The 16,088-nt window shown below is 39.5% G+C and overlaps 2 protein-coding genes across 2 annotated transcripts; both read right to left on the bottom strand.

Annotated features, from left to right (window-relative positions):
* Positions 1–342: 342 nt before the first annotated feature.
* On the bottom strand, positions 343–8,315 carry elmod1 (ELMO/CED-12 domain containing 1; the record flags this gene model as incomplete). The annotated part of the gene is made up of 10 exons (XM_083890464.1): positions 343–518; positions 1,069–1,202; positions 1,825–1,875; positions 2,771–2,839; positions 3,345–3,478; positions 3,682–3,811; positions 4,313–4,410; positions 4,942–4,970; positions 5,154–5,299; positions 8,299–8,315. 10 exons carry the CDS (start codon positions 8,313–8,315, stop codon positions 343–345), a joined length of 984 nt encoding a protein of 327 aa, XP_083746590.1.
* A 1,644-nt stretch (positions 8,316–9,959) lies between these two features.
* On the bottom strand, positions 9,960–15,251 carry LOC310928054 (solute carrier family 35 member F2-like). Its single transcript, XM_083890518.1, has 9 exons — positions 15,148–15,251; positions 14,469–14,574; positions 13,764–13,936; positions 13,510–13,637; positions 12,716–12,875; positions 12,385–12,541; positions 11,834–11,886; positions 10,390–10,544; positions 9,960–10,194 (listed from the first exon to the last, which is right to left on the bottom strand). The coding sequence occupies exons 2-9, from the start codon at positions 14,555–14,557 to the stop codon at positions 9,988–9,990; spliced, it is 1,122 nt and encodes a 373-aa protein (XP_083746644.1). The 5' UTR covers positions 14,558–14,574; positions 15,148–15,251; the 3' UTR covers positions 9,960–9,987.
* Between the last annotated feature and the right edge of the window lie 837 nt (positions 15,252–16,088).

Genomic DNA, 16,088 nt, shown 5'->3' with positions numbered 1-16,088 from the left:
CGTGCGTGCGTGTGTGTGAGCTGTTGGCAGTGACGCGACATGACGTGTTAGCTGGGACGAGGTGGGCAGAGCTTAGGAAAGAGAGACGCCTCCCCCCAGATGTGTCCAGCTGTTTCAGGAACCATCTCTGTGTGAGTGTAAAGGGCTTTGGGAGTGGACGACACCCGGGGGATAAGTGGGCTCTGTGGGGACATCAGTGAGGGGAGGGGGGTTCTGGATTGGCTGTGTGTGTGTGTGTGTGTGTGTGTGTGTGTGTGTGTGTGTGTGTGTGTGTGTGTGTGTGTGTGTGTGTGTGTGTGTGTGTGTGTGTGTGTGTGTGTGTGTGTGCGTGTGTGTGTGTGTTTAGAGGTTAACCAGGTGGAGGTCAGAGGCAGAGAAGTGGGGACACAGAGCCATGTCCGGGTTCTTCAGCTGCCTCAGGATCCTCCGGTGGAACTTGGAGCGGACCCGGTTGAACTCCATGATGTCACTGGGATCCTCCTCGATCCAGAACCGGTGGAACTCCTGCATCAGGTAACCTGACGTGGATGAGAGGGAAATAAATATTTACTTTTTGTAACTCATTACATTACAGTACATGAACAATATGGCAATAGTGTTGCTATATGAGTATTATTATGGTAAATTGCATTAGAAATCTTATTCCACATGCAAATCCCAGCTTGGTAATAACAGTGGGGATAAAAGTGCAGTAATACATTATAATATTTTAGTCATATCATGCTATTTTCAGAGTAAGGTAGTAGCTTAGATTTACACCCCGAGTAGAAATAAGACAAATACAATAATTTTCATCATCATATGAACATAAACAACTGATTTTATATTAATAATCAAATAAATGAGTGACAGAATAATGATGAAATGAGCTGCAGCCCAGAGTCAGTTATGTTTCCAGTGTTTTTCTGCCCCCAAGTGGACAAAATATCTGCAACTGTTGACTTAAGATTCTTCCTAAAAACACCTGCTGTATTATTATTATTAGTGAAAGTAACATGTATATAATACATGTACATATATATGCACATGTATTATATATAATGATAAGAGAAGGTGGGTGAGACTCACAGAAGGTTTGCTGGAAGTGCAGCAGGCTGGGCGTCTCTGGAGCCACGTTGTACAGGTGAGTCTTCAGAGCTCCGTTCACCAGCAGAGAGTGAGTCAGGTCTGTGATGTTGATGCCCACGATGGCAAAGGAATAACTGCAGGGAGAGATGAACAAATGACAAGAAAGATTCAGATTTATACTGACGTGTTTGTTCCCTGACCCTGGTCCTCAGGGAACACCTGCTCCAACACAACCTGATTCAGATCAACAGCTCGTAAGCCGGCTTCCGCAGAGCTAGATGACGAGTGGTGAACGATTTTACAGTAAAGGCGTGGTGAATTTAATCACTATAATGAGATTTGTCACAATATTTCAAAATAAAATGCTTTTTTGATATAGAACAAAAAGTTATTTACAGTTGAAACACTGCATAAAATTGATTGAGGGGTCAAATGAGTCGTGATTTTGAGACCTCTGGACTAAAGATATCATGTATTAATTTAAAATGTTCATGTATAAGTATTATGTATGATTTACAAACCGCTAATAACTAATAAAAAGTAAATTGTTACTTTTAATTCTTATTCATAATTATGAATTAATTTAGAAAACTTAGACAAAGTGTTATTCCTTAACCATAATTCAAATATTCCTCCATGAGGTCTGCTGGTCCTGACAAGGTCAGTATTTATGCAAAGAAAAATGTCCTAAAGAAGACACACACACACACACACACACACACACACACACACACACACAGACACACACACACTTACCCGATAGCTTTGTCAAGGTTCTTCTGTTCCCACTCAGCCTTGTTTATCTCACTGTGAAGGACAAACACACTTCAGTCACCTTCAATGATCCCATTTGACAAACTTTGTGTAAGAAACATCAACTGAAAATGACAAAGCTGTGAATGGAGCAATCAATAAATCAATAAATCAATAGAAAGCATGTGAATAAAAGAATACCTCTGATTTGGGTGTGAGCTCCTGTACAAGAAAAGCATGAGAAAAGACGAGGAGGGTGGAGACAGTCATGGACAAAGAAAAGAAGAAGATTGTGACAGAATGAGACAGCGTATGATGTCATGCCAGTTAAAACCACCGGGGGGCAGCAGCGGTACTCAATACAGAAAATGATTCAGTGAAATAAAAGAAGGTGTGCAGATGAAGAGAAATCAGCAGAATATGACTAATGCAGAGTCATTGATGATTTTAAAAAGGAAAAAAAGTTGTTTATGGCCACTAGGTGGTATTTTATTTTTAATGGTTTCAGCTCTGTCTTTGTCTCCAACTACAATTGAAATGAATAAGTTACTCAATGAAAGAACAGATTATTTGAGGTCAGCTGACGTGAGCTGACTCCTTTACTTTCTTATCAGTACAACTGCATTGTGTCTTTATAAATACATCATGAGTGTTGGACACAAAATAAAGAATAAATAAATCATAATAACACAGTGGTTTCTGTGACCTCTTTTGACCAAATTGCCACTGTTTGTTGAGTAAAAACAGCTTTTAATGTTAAAAATGTCAGTGTAATATCAGTGAAATTACCATTCTATCAAGGGCATCAGTTTTTTTGTGGAACTGAAACATACATTCTTGAATTTTATGGGTTTAAATTTGGGAATGAGCCGATACCAGACTTCACTACATGCCACTGAGTGAGTTGGAGGTTTGGTGAAAGATGAAGAGATGAAGGAGTTTGACGTACTTGTGCTTTGGCTGCAGCGAGTCGTTGAGCATCTGCAGAGCAGTCGCTTTGTCGTGTTCTGCAAAATACCTGCACGGAAAACAAAACAAGGTGAAATTTAAAGAAGAAAAACACAACATTTAATTTTTTTAACTGCTGTGTAAGAAAAAGAAGACAAAGAAATGTAGGAGACGATGCCACAATTATCAATGAATTATACACAGAATTACTAGTTAAAGAAAACTCTGCCTAATGTCTGATTTTTGAAAAATGCCAAAACAGTGGGGTGAGATCAAAGCAAAAGAGAGGAGGAGCCAAACTCTCACCCCCTAGTGGCTGCCTGCAGTACAAGTCTGCTCATGTGTCAAACAAAATGATTTGTGATAACTTCTGTTTTAAATACTTATTTGATGCAATAAAAACAAAGTAAAAAATGGTGATTGTGTTTATCGACTCTACGTCATCATCATAATGGCCGCCCCTATTTCCCACTTCTTTTTATCCCATTGTAGTTCATCTTTATGGACCAGACTGAGTGTCCATTGATTTTTCACTCAGCTGTGAAACACAGTGATGTGTGTGTGTTAGTTCTTACAGCAGGTTGTGCAGACCCAGCAGGCCCATGCCTCTGAAATCAGTCTTTGGATCGTTGCCTTGGAAACCGATCTCACACCACTGTTTGGAGATGCGGCCGGTGAGAGGCGTGTCGGCGCGCAGCTCCTTCCACAGCTGCAAGGAAGTGTAATATTGATATAATAATATATAGATCTTCATTTTTATGAGCACTTGTCTGAACAAATGCATGGAAATAAAATGACAGAGAAGAAAATCTATTCACAAAAGAAAGAACAATGTAATTTATAAAGTCTTTCCTTTAATAGATATGCTTTAAAGGTGATTTAGATGGTCTTAAATTGAGCTTAAACGTCTACCTTCATCAGCATGTCCTCGTGCTCGGGGTTTTCACAGTCGTAGGGTTCTCTGCGCAGCTTCTCCACCTCCATCACCAGATTCCTGTAGCCGACGATCTGCAGCAGACTGGCCTGCAGGGAAATACTCAGCCTACACACACACACACACACACACACACACAGAAATGTTCAACACAATCCTTTTCACAGGTTTTTAGATAGAGTCACTTGACTTGCTGTACTTAAATTGTGTTTGTGATGCTGGGTTTTATGAATAAAATTGAAGCTCCTCTTCCTGGTGTGGGGTCCCTCAGGGCTCAGTTTTAGGCCCTGTGTAAATTAATCTATGAACCAGTGTGTGCACGCCATCATCTGCTCTTTTAATGATTATATTTGTCCCATTTCTACCTACGTCTCTTATCATTTCTTATCCAAACACGGTCAAAGTGGACAGTGCGCACACTCGACAGTTATGTGGTCTATTTATAGAGGGATTCTCACGCTAACACAGATTTTTTCGGAAAAGCGTGCTAGTGTGATGCAGCAAATTAGACGCGAACACAGAGGCAGCAGTGTCGACACTTGACGTGTTAAAGTCACACTTGACGTGTGTGAAGCAGCAGCAGCAGCAGTGTTGTTGTTGTCATCTCACTGTGGGTTTGTGTCCGGGTTGATCTTCTTCAAGGACATGATGTCGTCAATGGTCTTCTCCACTTTGTCAGGATGGACGCTGAGGGCGGACTGAAGCAGCTGCACCCAGAAACACCACAGAAGAAGAAGAAGAAAGAGACTCAGTGTCGAACAGAGGTTAAACCATTCATATATGAACACTACACATGGATATGCTTCATTTTGGTGATTAAAACAACAAACTGTTTTTGACTGTGTTTACAATGTTTCCCATTTTATATGTGAAAACTAATAAAAGACTCAATAGAAAATACAAATATGTCCTCTCTAAAAAAAAATAAAAAAGCCTTGAATAAGCCTGAGATGTAGATTTAAAATGTGAGTGTATAAAATAAAAACAATTTTAATCACATAAATTCTATTCTATTCTATTCATTTTTGCACACCATATAAATAAAAAAAATATGTTTTAAGCGGCCATTTTTAAAATCACTATGTTTATATAATATATATGTATGTATGGACTAATACTACTGCACTGTCTGGCATACATTTTGGAAGTTTGAAAAAATAAATAAAATAAAATCATAATAAAACAAAGCAACAGCCCAAATTCATAGTGACATGTTACAGTAAATCAGAGAGTCTTACCCCATTCTTAGAGTATCTCAGAGACGATTCTGGAAGGAAAAAGGTCACTTTTAAAACATATTTTTGCACAAAAATAAAAATTTATTGAGTCTAAATGATAAACAGATGAATTATAATGTAGGTGAAGATGAATTGAATCCAGTAAAGGCAAAAATGAATGAAGTATGCCGTTAAACTATCATTGAAAACAGAGTTGAAAGACGTCAGCCCACCTATCTTGAGGGTCCTGCGGGCTCCGTGCTTGTTGTTGTAGCAGATTCTCTGCAGCTCGCATCGTCCCGTGAACTTCCTGACGACAAACTTCAGCCCTCGCCACAGGAACTTACAGTAGAGGAAGACGAAGAACTGGGTCACCGCTCTGTGGAGGAGGAAGAGGAGAAGGAGATCAGAGCGAGCGTTTTGGGCAGATTTACTCCACATCCTGAGCTCTGGCTTCACAGTGACGGATCATTTAAAGCAATTTCTCTATTTCTGAAACAGTCTCTGACGTTAAAACTCTCTTTTAGACTCTTCTTCTTCTTCATTTTTTCAGGTTTTTTTGCAGCACAGGAAGTTGGAGCAGCAGCATGACCATCACAAGGACCTGAATGCAGAGTACTTATAGGTAATAAATAACTATTTTGGTATTAATTTAACACTACAATAGTTGCTTTTATGGTCGTTTTAGTTATATTTAACCTTTCATACTATTCTATCATGGATTTGGACCAAATTTGAGTGAAATCGACCGTGTTAATGAAGTGGTTTCATTATCTCTCGTTCACAGGAGAAGAGAGGGAGAGTGAGGGGAAAGAAAAATGAAGATGTGACCTTGATGAAAGAGAGAAGGAGTGTGTGTGTGTGTGTGTGTGTGTGTGTGTGTGTGTGTGTGTGTGTGTGTGTGTGTGTGTGTGTGTGTGTGTGTGCGTGCGTGCGTGTGTGTGTGTGTGTGTGCCTGGGGAAATGAGGAGTGACCCATTAAGAAAGTGTGTGGACTGAAAAAGTTCACAGGCTGAAGAAGAGGACTCTTTATACTTATACTTTTGTAATTGTATCCGTCATTCGACCTCATTGATAACTCTGTGGTTTAATTTTCACTCGTGCAGTGCCCCTAGGAAGTATGTGCCCGACGCAAATCCAACACGCCTACGTAAAGCGATTCCAGCGTGGCTGTCAGCCACAAAACAGCGAGCTAAGCTAATGCTAATGTGCCCTCGCTAGATTAACTTTGGAAACAGGTTCACCAAGTTAGCCGCAAAATAGTAGCATGCTAATGCTAAATACATATGTGCTCGCATACTGAATGAACTCTGACTTCGCTGTTTCAGTCTAACACCATATTCTGTTGAATCCGTTGAACTGTGTGAGAATGTCTCACCCACCATGAGGAAGGCCTCTTCACTTCCACCTCCCTGCTACAGACAGCGCAGCTGCTGCTGATGAGCCACTGTCTGCCTGGTGTAGCGTGATAAATCAATGAAAATCTAACGGTCAGCGAGATAGGCCCGTCACACAACTTGTTTTATAGATAGCTAGATAGATGTCACATATATTCATAGTATTCATAACTCTCTTGAATCTTGAATTTATGTTATTGTAAAGCACGGTCTTGTTTCAGAGTCTGTGTGTGTCTGCTGTGATTACCTGGTGTGTTTCACCTGTGTATCGTTAGCCCTCCACCTGTGTATTTCCTGTGTCTGCTGACCACGAAGCATCCTTACTTTTATATTTTTGTATGTTTTGTTGCCTTGTGCTTTTTTGAAACCGGGTTTGTGTCAAAGACCAGTGAAAAGGTGTTTTTCTCTTTAAAACTGAGCAGATGTGTCGCAGTGTCAGCAGTGTAGAACATGGAAATAGTGTTAGATCAGCAGCAACAACGAAAAACAACAAAAGTAGAGCAAACTTCAACCTGCTGTACTTTAAATATAAAGAACCAACACGATGTAAAACAAAGGCTTTGCCACTAAATATGAGGTATTCCTGATTTAAATCTGATTAAAGTCTGTTATTATAGTCTTTTCATCCCACCCTGCTCCACGAGTCTAATCCTATCTGACTGTGAGAAGATTTAATGCTTCATTATTAGTCAAATTATTTATCCTTTTATCGCTGAATTCCCCTCTTTCTTTCTTTCTTTCTTTCTATCTTTCTTTGTTTTCTGTGGAGTGTGGAGCTCAGGCAGCGATAAACCGTCCTGATGCCGGAGGATTACAGTGGAGCACCATCTTCCTTCCTGGTACAGTCATGAAGAATTAATTCCTTCCCCGTGTGAGCGTGGGGATGAGAGCGGCATGTTAAACAGCTCAAATCATCACGCTGTCATTTTCTTCACCTTCAAAGAAGTAAGTGACGGGAGCGCGGGCGGTGAAATGTACGGCAGCTTCAAGACACTGAAATGCTTACCATGTGTTTTGTTTTTCTTCAGTTTTCTGTTGTTTCAAAGGGTGTCAGCCATTTTAATCAAGTTAATTTCTTTTTTTTGTGTAACTATTATTGTAGAAATGTAGTAGACAGAAGAAAATAGTACCATATGAAAAACTCCACAATCAATCAATAAAATGTAACACAAAGTGCTTCATATTTCACTAATTCTAACTTTTGGTGTCATAAAAAGGTGAAAACCAGATTACCAGAGGGTTATAAAGGGTTCATAAGATGACAATTTTAGAGCTTTAATTTAGCCTAACATTTGACTCATTTTAGTAATGGGGTCAATTTGACTAATTTGAGTCAAATTTGGAGTCAATTTGACTAATTTTGGTAATCTTTGGTGTCAATTTGACTAATTTTAGTTATCATTGGGGTCTTTCCCTGTCTGACACCCAGTGCCTGATATGTAAGTTTTTCTGAATCTGAAAATGAAAATGAAACTTTGTCAACCATTCTCCTTTTTGTCCCAGCTTTGATTTTAAAACAAGAATAAATCATGTTAAATATTCTTCGATGGCTCAGCCTGTGAGGTTCTGGTTGTTTTTAAATGTTATTCTCTTTAAATGCAGCAGTGGACTATAAATAGAAACACACCAGGTGATCTTTACTGTGCTTCACACACACATACACGTGCTTCATCATGATGATGAAGATGAGAAGCACTTTTTACTCCACAACAAACACAACAGCTCAGCTCTATATCGACTGTGAGTGGAATAAAAGCCCATTCACTGCAGTGTGTTTGCTGTTAACATCTCATGTGGGGCGATGGTGAAAACACAGTGAGGCAGGAATTCATTCCTTCACATTTGTGGAATAAAAGGATGAACATGTAAATGTCAGTGTTTGTGTGTGTGTGTGTGTGTGTGTGTGTGTGTGTGTGTGTGTGTGTGTGTGTGTGTGTGTGTGTGTGTGTGTGTGTGTGTGTGTGTGTGTGTGTGTGTGTACCTGAGGAAGTGCTTCATGTTGTCAGATCTCGTTCTGCTGATGGAGAAAAGGCCTGAAGACACACAAGAACAGATGGAGGGAGACAGATCTGGTGAATGAAGCCGGAATGAACGCGCTCTGCTCGCGGGGACGCGGATCCGGAGCTGTCCGCGGTGCTGGAGGATTAAGGCGCGCGTGTACTCTGCGCGTTCACCGCGTTTTACTGCAGGTTTTCTTGTTTCCCTGAATGAAACACGAAGCAACGAGGCGAACACGCACACTGAAGGTTATTTTGTCAACACACACACACACACACACACGCATATATATCAATTTAAATAGTCAACCTTGCAGAGAAGCAAGAGCCAGTGAACGCAGCCGATACTTCGCACCAAACGTATGCGCAAAAAACCGACGCCACAGACGACAAAATCCATGCATTCAAATTGTAAATGTGCTAAATATCGTTGTCTCTCACCTGTGTGGAATAGTAACTGGTGAAATAAAGCAGAGGTTGAGTCTGTGTGCAGCGTTTTTTTTCCTCTTCCTCTTCTTCAGTCCTCGGCTAAACGACAGTCTGCTGCTTTTCCTCCATCATGATGACGCTCAGCCAGGCAGGGCCGGACCTACACGTTCTGGGTTCCCCCTGGTGCCCCCAACAAAACCCCTGAGTCACCCCTGTGTTTTCTTATTGTTAAAGAAGCCAGTTTTTAAAGTGTTTTTACTATCGTTTTGTTTTTGTAGCATTTTATTGCCAGTTCTTATGAAAATTAAACCTGATTGAGATCATTTAAAGTCAAGTTTGGTTGTCATGCAACTTCATTTATTGTGTTTATTATGTTTCTGTAACAGTTTCTTATCATTATTACCATTATTGATTTTTTTTATTTTTTTTAATATTACTTGGAAATGAAATCTTATAAGGCAAATGTTTGAATAAATACATTTGAATAAAGAATGTTCCCTCAGACAAAGCCTTTGTTCTAAGTTTGTTGAAGGACATAAGCCAAATTTTCCTTGGACCTCATATGAAGAGTAAAAAATTGGCTAAAAGAACTCGCATTCATTCCCAGGTGACTATAAACACAATATATATATATATATATATATATATATATATATATGGGTATGTGAAAATGATCACATTGCATATATATATGCACATTATATACAACCAAAATAATAAACACAAACATATATATATATATAAAATGAATTTATTAGTTAAAAAAAAAAAAAAAAGTTAAAAAAAAACATAATGTTTCAGTGTTTTGACGAAACAAAGGCAAAGAAAATAATGTGTCTCGCAGGAGATTTGGTAAATTAACAGTTCATACTGTGGAAAACTGTAAAAACACAGCAACAGAACAGCTGTTACAGTTATAGTTTTTTAAAAACATATAAATTAAGTAATCAGTTTTGGGCAGTAAACAAACGTCATTTCCAGTTCAGTAACAAATGGTGTATTTATGTACAGGATGTAACATAAATAAGCATTTAAAAACAGAATGTGGTGATTTTCTGGTACCAGCATGTTGTGCAATAAGGAATAAACAGTGGCACTTCAAGTTTTGGTTTCATTTTAAAAAAATATTAAAGTTAAAACTGAATCTAATAACTGAATAACGACAACATAAAATGTAACAATCTCTTCATGTCAGAAGGAGAAGCTGATTTTGTGCTAAAAAAACAAAGTCCAGTCACTTTGTGTCATAGAGCAGCGACGGCCGTGAGCATCTCTGTCCTCGGAGAGTCTCTGTCCACGGCCAGCAGGTAATCTGCAGGGCTGGGGTCGGGACGATCCGCCGAGGGATCGGCTGCATCATCGTTGGGCAGAGCGCTGTACGTGGGAACGGCGTTGAACATGATGAAGCCCACGGTGATGACCACAAACGAGATGATGTACAAGGCGGAGAACTGGGGAGCAGATATCAGACGTTTACTGCTTACTAAAACCAAAAAGTGTGAGCAGAGAGCAGCAAGCTGCTGCTACGTATCAAAAACTGAATGATAACGGACCTTAAAAGCCTCAGTATGCTTCTCAAAAATGTCTTAACCAGAGAAAAAGCAGTGGCTTGGTTATCATGAACTTTGCTTTTTAACATTGCTCACCTTGTAGTGGAAGAGATAAAGGCCACAGAAGAGGCTGAAGAGGTCAGCGGTGAGCAGCGAGAGGTTGACTGTGGTAGCGCTGGTCAGCTTCACCACCACGGGCATGAAGCTGTAGAGGGCGTACATGCACAGGGCGTAGACTGCGAAAAGCATGGCTGCAGAACAACGTTTAACAAAAACAAACATGTCAGGATCATCGACACTGGGAAAAACAGAAAAACTTCACCTCTCGTCAGAGGCGTCACTAGGTTTTAAGGACGGGAGGCTTAGCCCCCAAGAGACACACAGATGTGAGCGAACATAGCGCTTAAACAAATTTCCCAAACAGCTTTATCATTGACACTTTCTTGGCCTGTTCGCTCTTCTTCTTCCTCTCCTCTGCCTCTTGATCCATTTCTGGATCCCCTTCCTCTCTCTGACTTGACCTTGCCTGTTGATCTATTTCTCCCTCAGCATCTCCTTCTGCCTGACCCTTCAAGATATATCGAAACACAATGAGTTGAATTAATAACTGATCAGAATAGAGGCTAATGCCATGACTTTAGCTCACAACAAAGTAATTGTTTGCTCCCAAATATTTTGAAGTCGCACAGATTACATTTTAGGCACGTGTCACTAAAATGGTTGCTATTTCAAGCCCTGAAAAAATTAATATTTAATAATAATTACTTAAATTAAAGTAATATTAAGATACTGTTGAAAATATTTGGGTCAGGCTAATTTGTGCTTTATATAAATATCTTAGCTTTCTCCACTTTCTAATCATTACTCTCCTCAATGAAAGCTCAAGTTAAATAAGTCTTATATGGTGCACCTTGACTGAAATGTTTCATATTTCATATTCATTGAGTTCCATAAAATTCCAAGACTGTCTGGATCATAAATGACTCCATCCTGTGAAATCCTTTAGACTCACTTTTCCAGTAGAGGTCTCTCTCCTCTCACTCCCTGTGCTCCTCTGCCCTGACTCCTACAGGTCAATAGTGATTATTATTAGTGTATTATTATTATCCACTGATGATAATCATACGTGAATGAGCTCAGCTCCTGACGCACGGTGTGCATCCATGCCTAAATTGAGAAACACAGCTGCAGAGATTGTCTATAGTGTGCAAGCTAGGTTTATATTTTTCAAACAGGGAGCACTTGGTTAATTTATTACATGGGACTTTCTGCTGTTAGCTGTTAGCTGGGGGCTGGAGCTAACTAACTGTTACTACCAGCAGTGATGAATACTTACTTTCTTGAAAAACTTTCTGATGTCCATTCTTGACGTTATTCTGCTGCTAACCTGCTGTATTCGCTCTGTGCTTCAAGGTGCACACATGCTGCAGGCACTTTTTTGTTAAAAAAAATATTAAAAAATTAATAAAAACTCCAAGCTTCAGACCCCCTAAAATAGGCCTAGTGACGCCACTGCCTCTCGTCTGTTCTGTCGACTTACAAATATGGAGGTCCCACTTTATCGCTGAAACCGCAGGGATTTCCAGCACAGCACTGCAATTTTAAGACACAAAAATTACTTTATTCAAAGAGCACAGGTCTGGTCTCGGTGATCTGTTGTCTTGTTTGTCCATTTACAAGCACATTTATCTATAATATCAGTCCTTTTCAGTCAATGTTAATGTTTTAAACTATAACAATTCTAACAACACATTTTTGCTTATTTCAAAGATTTTCTTAAAAAGAATTCTTTAAAATATGCAACATTAGGTTGGTACTGATTCTCTGACTATAGAATAATAAGGCCTCCATCACACGGAAACAGACCAATACTGTCTTTTTCAAGAAAGTGTGCTGTAGTACATATGACAGGCCAGTAAGTGGCACTGTAAATCACAGAAAGAGAGAAGGCATGAAGAAAACCAGGGAAATAAAGCTATCATCAAGAGAAATAACAATAATAATCTCCAAACACAAGAAGAAGACGACACAGATAAGAGCGAGGTGGTTCCCTGCGACATGGAGGAATGAGAAATGACAGCAATAACTCACAGCTGCACGCCGCTGATGAGCGTCCCAAAGAGTCCCATCATGCCCAGGAACTCCACTCGACTCAGGTTCTTCACCGTGTACTCCTGACACGTGTTGGACACAGCGTAGAGGGCGGCGCTGAGCAGGACCAGACCGTCTCCCAGCACAACATAACTGGCTACACACACACAGGAGCACAGTTATACCCATGTTCTCACACACAGTCTGGACACATTTTCATGGATTATTATATCTTTATTGATTATTATATATGCTACACCACAAGTCACTTCTACGTTAAGTTTCAGTACTTAAAGGGCATAATAATTATAATAATAAAGGTGTTTCTTACTGGAACCCTGGTCTCTTTCGGCCACAATGTCGGCGCCCACCATGGCCCCCACGCCCAGCAAACACACCACCACGGCGATGAAGTGGACCAGCCTGTAGCGAGTCTTCAGGAAGAACCAGGAGAGCAGCATCAGCACGGGGATCACAAAACAGTCCAGCAGCTGAAAACACATACACAGTGACAGACACAGGATTTAACAGCAGCTTCTTTAGAGGACTCTTTGGACTCGTTGTTTTGGATGTGGCATGAGGCATCTCACCTTTTGAAAGAGTTTTGGAACAAAAAAAGAAACTGCTCACTTCCCCGCACCATAGTCCAGAGAGAAAATTTGTCATTTTACATCACAGCAAACAGCAGTTGTTGATCCACTGCTGCCTCCATCAATATGTTCAAATACTGAAGTTTGTCAGCTTAAAGTTTAGAATCCTTAATTCAGGTTTACCTAAGTAACAAAAACTTGCTAAACAAGGCAACAACAGACCACCAACTCCTTTGTCCTGTGATCCTGTTCTTTGTCAGATGAAGACAGTTTAACAGTGAATTAAAGCCAAAAACATATTGTTTTGATAGCATGACACAGATTTTACTCAGTGAGACTTCTGTTAAGTTGCTGAAATCTGATTTTCTCCCTTTGATTTTCAGCCATGTTTTCACTGAGCTCACACCTATTTGTCACTGGATGTAGCATATTTATGTGATATCCTGATAGAATATTGAATTTCTGTTCAAATAATGCCATGATAACGATTTCATATTACGTAAATAATGTTAAACAAAGTCAGTTTGTCAGTTACCTGGATACTTGTCAGGGTGGTGTACTGGTAAGCCCTCACGACTGCATAGTTGGCCTCCACGTCTGCCAAACCCATCACCAAATACTTCCACCACTTGGTCTTCAAAATCTGCACAATGTTTCGTTCACCTGCAGAAATGTCAGAGGAACATGGAGGAGAAATATTTTCATTTTGAAGTGTAAAGAATTCAGGTTTGGGCACAAACATCCATGACCTATAAACATACTATTGTCATATTTGTTAACTGTCCTGACCTTTGCGCGTGATGAGGATGGTGGTGTAGACGAGCAGCAGCAGGACGTAGTTGAGGAAACTCTGCAGCATCGGCGTCTCCACCTTGGCCGTCACCAGGTACTGGGAGCTCACTGCCGTCCCGCAGATGAGCAGAGACAGAACCTGGCCCATGAGTACAGTCTTCAGCAGGTGCCTGCAGGGACCGCGGGGGGAAGAACATATGAGTATTATGCCCGTTTCATCTATTTTGGTTACACACTGATTGACTAATAAAGGTTTATTTGATTTAATATTCCCTGTGTCAACTTAAATTGTATTATAAAACGTGTTTTCCATGTTGTGACATGTAAAAATCTCTCGTGTGAAAGGTTTACCACCAGTGGATGTGTTACAAGTGTCTGACTGTATGTTCGAATTAGGGATGAAACGAACGTTAATCATCAACAATTTTTATTTTTAAATAATTAAAATAAGGTTATTGAGTTTTCAAGTTCTATATTTTCTGTTTTATTTGCTTTAAATTAACAAAGAAAGCTTTAATACCAAATTATTTTTTCTTCCTGGACAAAACAAGACCTTTGAGAACTTTCTCAAAGGTCATTAATCAACATTTTTCAACACTTTGTGGAACAAGTAAGAAATAATTAGCAGTCAGATTAATTGATAATGAAACTAATGTTTAGTGACTTCCGCAGTGGTAATAGACAGATAAGATCAGTGCTCACCATGTGAAAACATCCCTCAGGTTGTAATTGTACAAACCACAGGCGACCCTCCATTTCCCACACAGTCTCTCCTCTGCCTGACCCTCCATTTCTTTGTGACCTAAACCTGGAGGGAAAGAAAAGACAAATCAAAAACCCTGGAGGAAATGAACCAAGCATGACAACATTTGACAATCCCTGCCTTTATGAGATTACAGACATTACAGATACCAAATCTCCAAAGGAATGTCATGTGCTTTGATTAACATCATGTGATTCTCACTAAAATTGTGGTCACCAGTGAGCCTGAATCTGCTACTGTCCTCATAATATGACCACAAAATCTCCATAAAAACAACAGCTTACAGTGTTTGACACACAGTTTCCCTCTAAAACACTGACATTTATTTAGCAAGACGTTGGCTCTTACAGGATAAACATCACCTTCGAAAGCAAAACAAATGATGCCGATGATATGTGTAGCCCAGCATAACTTATAATATTTCTTAAAATAAATTAAAACACAAATGGATAATGAGTAAAGGCCGTCCAAATTTTTAATTCTCACTTTTTCCAAAGCAGTTTGGCGAGTTTGCGCTCTGACGGAGCTTCCTTAAACGAGAACTAGCAAAAATAATAAGAGCGTAATATCAATGAAAGCTGAAGACAAGGACATCGAAAACAGAGTATGTGTACGTACGTTTGCGTCTTCAGTCATGTCAGATGTGGGGGAAATCTCCACTTGTGATTTAATATCATTATTGTCAAATTGTCACTGAATAAACATCCACACGTTGCAGTCTCACGCTGAATGATTCAACCTAGCATGGTGTGCTGTGTAGCTCCGCCCCCTGAGCCACGATTGGTTGAAATTAAAAGCACAATGACGTCAGTCAAACTCGGTCTGCTGCCAATGAGCATAAAAAGGAATTTCTTCATATTCCCACTTCATTTTCATAAAACCATGCTGTTCTTATAGTAATATAATCTATTTTTTTCTTTGATGAACTTTGATATATTGTACTAATTAGGATGTTTCATTACAAATCGTCTTCTTTGAAAACAAAAAAAAAACTGTTGCAGAATTTAACAGATTCACTTTGTAAAATCAAACTTATTTTTTCCCAAAAAACATTAAGTGCATCTATGCTGTATTAACCTTTTCTTATCATATGCTGTTGAACAAAAATACACCTGTTTTCCTTATGGCTTGTGTGAGAAAGAATTTGGCCACAAGTATCAGGCCGAGAATGAACAATAACAAACTCTGCTGACTGCAAGAAATAATAAGCATCCTTGAATGTAATCTCCAGGTTTTTCTCCAAGTGAGTTTCCTGTGTAGGCTGTTTTACCAAATAGTGCTGACAGTGGAGAATAAACATGGTCATGACCCAGTCATGGTTACTTTGTCAAGGTCAACTGATCAAACCAGACAGCAGTTGTGCACAGCAGATGTACAGTCTGGTGGTAGTAGTCGTCCATTTAAAGACGTGTGCTTAATGGACGCAGCAAGTAAAGAAAATGACCAAATAAATGCAAATAAATGTTTAGTCCTACAGTTTAGGACAAATATTCAGCTTGAACAAAATAGAGAGAACAACTTTAATGTAACTAAAATGTTGCATTAAAATCTAATAAAAT

Source organism: Microchirus variegatus (assembly GCF_963457635.1).
Source record: "Microchirus variegatus genome assembly, chromosome: 5".
NCBI classification, from domain to species: Eukaryota; Metazoa; Chordata; class Actinopteri; order Pleuronectiformes; family Soleidae; genus Microchirus; species Microchirus variegatus.
The sequence above is the reverse complement of the archived record's forward strand: the minus strand, read 5'-3'. Positions and strand labels throughout refer to the sequence as shown.